At 45.1% G+C, this 5,767-nt stretch overlaps 1 protein-coding gene across 5 annotated transcripts in view; it reads right to left on the bottom strand.

Annotated features, from left to right (window-relative positions):
• The window catches only part of TPGS2 (tubulin polyglutamylase complex subunit 2), a 24,806-nt gene extending 19,203 nt beyond the window's left edge, over positions 1-5,603 (bottom strand). For 3 of the 5 annotated variants that reach the window (XR_003092281.1, XM_025194858.1, XM_025194860.1), the window contains exons 1-2: positions 192-289; positions 22-101 (exon numbers count right to left, since the gene is read on the bottom strand). Coding sequence is in view for 4 of the 5 variants with exons in the window: in XM_025194858.1 (XP_025050643.1) it covers positions 22-101; positions 192-282 (171 nt within the window). In the remaining variant the exon portion in view is untranslated. Of the gene's footprint in view, positions 1-21; positions 102-191; positions 290-1,461; positions 1,649-5,448 lie in introns of those variants that run through there. The other 2 variants (XM_025194859.1, XM_006038356.3) reach the window with 2 other exon arrangements.
• Positions 5,604-5,767: the final 164 nt, after the last annotated feature.

The following is a 5,767-nucleotide window of genomic DNA, read 5'->3' as shown; positions in this document are numbered from 1 at the left end:
TGCTGTAATGAAAGAACTCACTTGCTCCCATGAGATGATGGTGTGGCGTTCAGCTGGCTCCTTTTCCACAAGTGTCACCTCAGCCACGCCAGGAGAAGTTTCTGTGAAAGAAAAAGGCTTGTTAGTAGCTGGCAGATGTAATGCTAAGGGCTGCGATTCAATTTGGCAAGCTAAGCAGGGGCAGCCCTGACCTGCAGAAAGACTTGCTTTATGTAATGACCATCCACAGGAAGTGGCGTCGAAGATACAGCAAGCGGCGTTCTTCTTCCCGTCAGTGCGCATGCAAGACATCGTCTTTACAAAGGCTAACCCGAGATTTTATTTAAAAAAAAAATAAAAAATTACTAAATTTACTAGCTTTCAAAGGTAAAATGCAACACTGTCAATAACTCTAATCAAGTGATTCTCAACTAGGCAGCTGTGGCACCCTGGGGTGCCCTGAGATCCCTCCAGGGGTGCCACAGTTCTTTGAACAGAAGAAATTCCTCTATTGTCTTTTTGAAGTCAAAACTCAAATGAAAACTAACAGCTGACATTTTCCCAAGGGTGCCTTGAGTCTGAGGGGTCTCTTCACTTTATCAGGGGTGCCTTGAGCCGAAAAAGCTTGAGAACCACTGCTCTAATCTAAGGTTCACGAATGCATCATTCACAATAGTATCAGTTGTGCAGAAAATATATACGGAAACTGATTCTCCTCCCCCCCGCGACATTATTTTCAGAGCATTTCAGTCTCTGAAGTTAAAGATGGAAAAATCCTATTAGGTCATCGAGTTCATTTCCTCCAGCATACATAGGAATCCTGCCTATGGAAGATTTTCCAATGCTTTGTGTGGTTTCATTTTAAATGATCGAGGGACGGAGGGATTTTGGCTGTGCTAAAATATATGTCCTCCATACTGGGGGCTCTATTCTGCATTTGAGGAAGAGGGTAGAAGCAATGCTCTCGGGGATCTTTCCCTTTACTAAATTACGTGAGTCAAGCTAACAGATAATAACAGAATAATTGTTATTTCTATGATCAAAGAAAACAGCAGGGATGTTTAATTCATCAGGTACAAAAGCTCAGCTGGGATAGCGGAAGATTTAATATTGTATCAGTCATAGGAAGGTGTCAAGGGGACGAACGAACTGTAAGTTCTAAAGGGGTCTGAACCAAATCCAAGATCAAAAGAGAAACTCTATCTTAAAAGCCTGAATGTTATATTAAAAATATCCTGTGGGTAAATTGAAGATCACGCCTAACAGTCCTTCATGAGTATGGATGGAAGTGCCATTACACATGAAGCGGAAGAAGAAGAAATGTGCCACGGGCACCTTTTCTGAATCCCCATGGAAGAAATCAAGAGGCTAGCCAGTCTCAACGAAAGATATGGAATAAAGCTGAACAAATTCAAGAGGAGAATTCGCCCACTTCAATATTCAGAATCACAGTCACAATAATCTCTTGCATATACTTCACACCTTTCATCTGAATGTTTCCCACTGCACTTTAGGAAACTTTAAGAGAGATACGACCGAAGGATCCATGCATGAGGCTGGGAGTTGAGAACGCCAACGTTATGCTTCTTGCTCCGCTGCTGCGGTTCCTTTTGACTCTGGTCCAGTCACTGCCGTCCCGGGAAGGTGAACACTTGTGCTCTTCAATACCCTGTGAGATCAGAACACATCTGCTCCGAAACGAGACTGGGAAAATGACAACACGAAATGCCACGTATTTTAACAGCCAGCGCCTGTCAGCTAAATTCAGGACTGAAGAATCAATTTTTCACTTCTTGGGCATCGTTGTTAGTCAGAGTTTCTGCAGGATAAAGCACGCCCTGAACAAAAGCTGTGTAATTTCCTCGTCTTCAAATTATAGCCTCTATACGTTCTGTGATACTCACTGCCTCCTCCCAGTTTCCATAGAGATGGGAACTTGAAAAATTCTGAATGTGGGGCACAAAGAGGAAGAGGATTTGTAAAGGGAGGACCGCGTTCACCCACATATGCATTTGGCAAATGGGGCCGTAAACTACCACTTATTGTGTGGAATGAACCGGTTGAAAAGGGACATGCCAAATTTGAATGTACGACCATCCTCCTACCAGTAAAAGCATTCCACTAAATCGATAGAGTTAAAAGGCTCGTGCCTGCTTTTATGCCATGGGATGAAGAAAAGGGTCTCTAGGTTTTGTGAGTCATCCCAGAGAAAGCAGCTGAACTAATAGCAAGACAAGTTTTACTGGTTGCACCTTTAAGAGATCTTCTTTGCCATCAAAAAGAAGGATGCAAAGCCTATAGATATCCCATAAGAACAACATCTGGTCTTCCTCACTCTGTTCTAGTTTGAGAGTTCAGCAAGTTTGATTCAGATGTTGGTGTAATAAAATATAGCGTACTCTGTTTAAACACATAGCCTCGGAACTAAAGAAGGGCTACTACGCATTTACCCAGAATATGCACTCCTGTAAGCCTAATGCCCATCATTTACAGGCATCAGTGACTGGCAACTGCAAAAACAGGGGGGATTTGATTTAAATCATGAGTTCAATTGTGATTCAAATCACCAGCCAGGAAGCTTTGATTTAGTCACTGTTTTCTACAAAAAGTGCATTCTTGTTGTTTGATATCCTTTATTTATTTAACTCCTTGAAACTTTACATTTTTAGAGAGAGGTAAGGGCTTGCAGAGAGAAAAGAGGGCTGATGGGTGGGTAATCAGGTCTGTTCTCTCTCATCCCCATATCCTGCTGTTAACAAGGATGTGATCTCTGGAGACACAAATCCTCAGTTTGAGAACAGAAACCAAGCATCACGGAGATGCTTAATGGGATCTTCTAAACTGAGCACTGAGTCCCATTGGGCGGAGTGGTTTTCTTTAATCTTTACTAATCTATAGAGAAGCCTCTGGAAACCCCATAAAATTGGGCCCCTAAATATAGTCCATGGCCTGTTGTGACCTAGTTATAAAACTTTTCTAAAAAGGTTATAAGAATATATTATCTCAAACAGTATATAATTAGAAGTTATAAACCCTGTTCCATGATGATATCTTCAAGCTTTAACATATCTTAAATTAAAACTATCTTTATATAGTTGTTTTTTTTTTAAAAGCATCTTAACAAAAAATACGATTAAATAAAAAAAATCCAATTTAAATAAAAAAAAAAATCTAATTTTTTGATTTTTTTTAAAAATAGTTGATTTTTATCCACCCTGTCCAAAACTGGTGAAGTCTCTTCATTTGCAAGGCTTTCCCTAGTCACTTTTGGAGTTGCTGTTAGAGTCTGGAGGGGAGCTAGTCAGTTTTGGGGCCCCCAGAATTCACAGTTCTGTGGCTTAATGAGCAACAATGACAGCTCTGTCAGTGCTGTGCTATCAGCTGCCCTTAAACTCACTAGTGCCCCTCATGTTCGAGGCTTCTATAGTAGCACTTTGAGGACAGCTTCCCCCTAACCTGTTTGTGGTGTGGTTAAAGGGAGTACCATCACCTACAAAGCAGTCATAGACACAGTCAGCAAGCAGTTAACTGGTGTATGATTAAGTTACACAGTACGCAGCAGCGCAGAAGGATGTCATGCACTTAAGTGGTTTATGCAGTTATCCAGTATGCAAATCACTGATGTTTGTTAGCAAACAGGCAACCAAATAGGACTGGCATTGCGTTATGCAATTAAGAAAATTACATACTCAGATGGTATGCCTATAACTGGAATACACTCTATTAGCCTGCTATCTGCCTCGATCGATTTATCTGGCAGAGATTTGTGAAATTCCTAGGTTTGGAAATATGGAAAGGAACCACGTTAAAACACGGCAAGTAGCACTATGCTGCATGTTACAAGAAATACTACACCAAAGTAACAAAGGGACGAAAAATATGGGAAAATGTATTCCCTGAGTTTACGAAGTTGTACAAGTATTGGAACCATACAACATTTTAGAGGTGAATAGTTTATAAAGTTTTGATACGTACTATCTAAACAAGCATTTTCCATGCCGTTCAGTCATTAGGAGATTAATCCTCTTAAACCTGATGAATTAAACATCCCTGCTCTTAATGCCTTTGCAGAGTAGAGATATGCTGCTATCCCAATTTTGTACATAGAAAAACTAGGGCCCAGACAAATGTACTTGTCTGGAATCACCAAGTGACCCCATATAACAGAACTGAGAACAGAACCGGAGTTTAAAACCTGGTCACATTGAAGGAAAGGCGAGTTTTGCCACTGACTTCACTAAGGCCAGGATTTCACTTCAAGGGTCTGGGTCTAATCAGTACATGTACAGCCGGTTATATCAGCATCCAGGTGAAATCCTGCATGCAAGTGACGGGGTGAAATTCTTTGGTCTATAAACAGTCAGACTAGATGACAACAGTCTCTTTTGGCTTTAAAATGCAGAGAAGTTTCTGAGTCTTGGGAGCTGGGATGCTAACTTTGCCCAACATAACATAGATGGGAGGCAGGGAAGATTTGTACCTTACAGACTAACCAAAGTATGCATGCACCTATGTACGTGTGTCTATTGCACAGCTTACACGAGCTGAAGCTTAATTTGACTTCAGATTAACATGGCTAACTATGTCTCTCGAAATAATTTAGCCCTGTACAGCACTAAGTGTATAGCTTTACAAGCCAGCAAGGACGCGGCGGTTTTCTGCCTTTAGAAACTTAAGATCAAGAGTCTGACGCTACAGACCTGATACAAAACCTCAGCTCGATCTATAGATCTCTCTCTCTATATATATCTATATCTAGATATAATGTATAGATCTATGGATATACAGCTATATAAATCCATATAGCTTTTTCTACAGTCAACAAACAGGGTGAAAACAAAGAGCCGGTGTTTTCCGAGGCAGGCCTACAGTCAGACAAGGTTGCGCACCACCGCGTGGGGGTGTATTTAGGGTTTTTCTCCGCAGCCGCAAAGACGGGGCGCTGCTCTGTCACTGGGGCCCGGAGGAGGGGATGGGGGAGGAGGGGGATGCTCCTACCAGCTCTCTGGGGCACCACACGTCACCATGGCGACCAGCACCTCCTGGTTGCTATGGAGACCAGACCTCTGGGTTGTCCCACAAGATGAGGGGGGCTGGCCAGGGGTGTGGCAGCTGCTGCCATGGCAACGCCCCAGGGCTGTTGCCATGCTGATGCCACAGGGCTACTGATGTATCAAGACCCCAGGGCTGTTGCCATGCCGACACCCCAGGACTACTGGTGTACCAAGGTTCCAGGGCTGTTGCTAAGCCGACGCCCCGGGGTTGTTGCCATGCCAATGCCACAGGGCTACTGATGTATCAAGACCCCGGGGCTGTTGCCATGCCGACACCCCAGGGCTACTGGTGTACTAAGATTCCAGGGTTGTTGCTAAGGCCCCGGGGTTGTTGCCATGCTGACGCCGCAGGGCTACTGGTGTCCCCAGGCCCCAGGGCTGTTGCTATACCAACGGAGAGCCCCCGCCAACTCACCCAGGACGCGGGTGACGCCCAGCGTGAGCTTGTCCAGCTGCGGTGCGACGCTGCCGCCGGCCTTGTCCTCCATCCTCCGCAGCGCGGGAGAGGATTGTGTCCCCCCTCACGCCCCGTCCCCGGGCTCGACCCGCGGCGCCCGCTGGGAGTCGTAGTTCCCGCTCTGCCCGCCCACCTCAACTAAAGGGTGGGAGGGAGGGAGGGCGGGGAGAGGCCGCGCGCGGCGCCTCCTGGGAGTGGTAGTTCCAGAGCGGGGCGAACTCCCGCTCCCCGCAGGCGCCGCCCTTCCGGGCCGGCCCCCGCCCATGGGGCCGCCGCG

This window comes from Alligator sinensis, unplaced genomic scaffold (genome assembly GCF_000455745.1).
Source record: "Alligator sinensis unplaced genomic scaffold, ASM45574v1 scaffold1225_1, whole genome shotgun sequence".
Taxonomy (NCBI): domain Eukaryota; kingdom Metazoa; phylum Chordata; order Crocodylia; family Alligatoridae; genus Alligator; species Alligator sinensis.
This window is presented reverse-complemented; position numbering and strand designations above follow the sequence as displayed.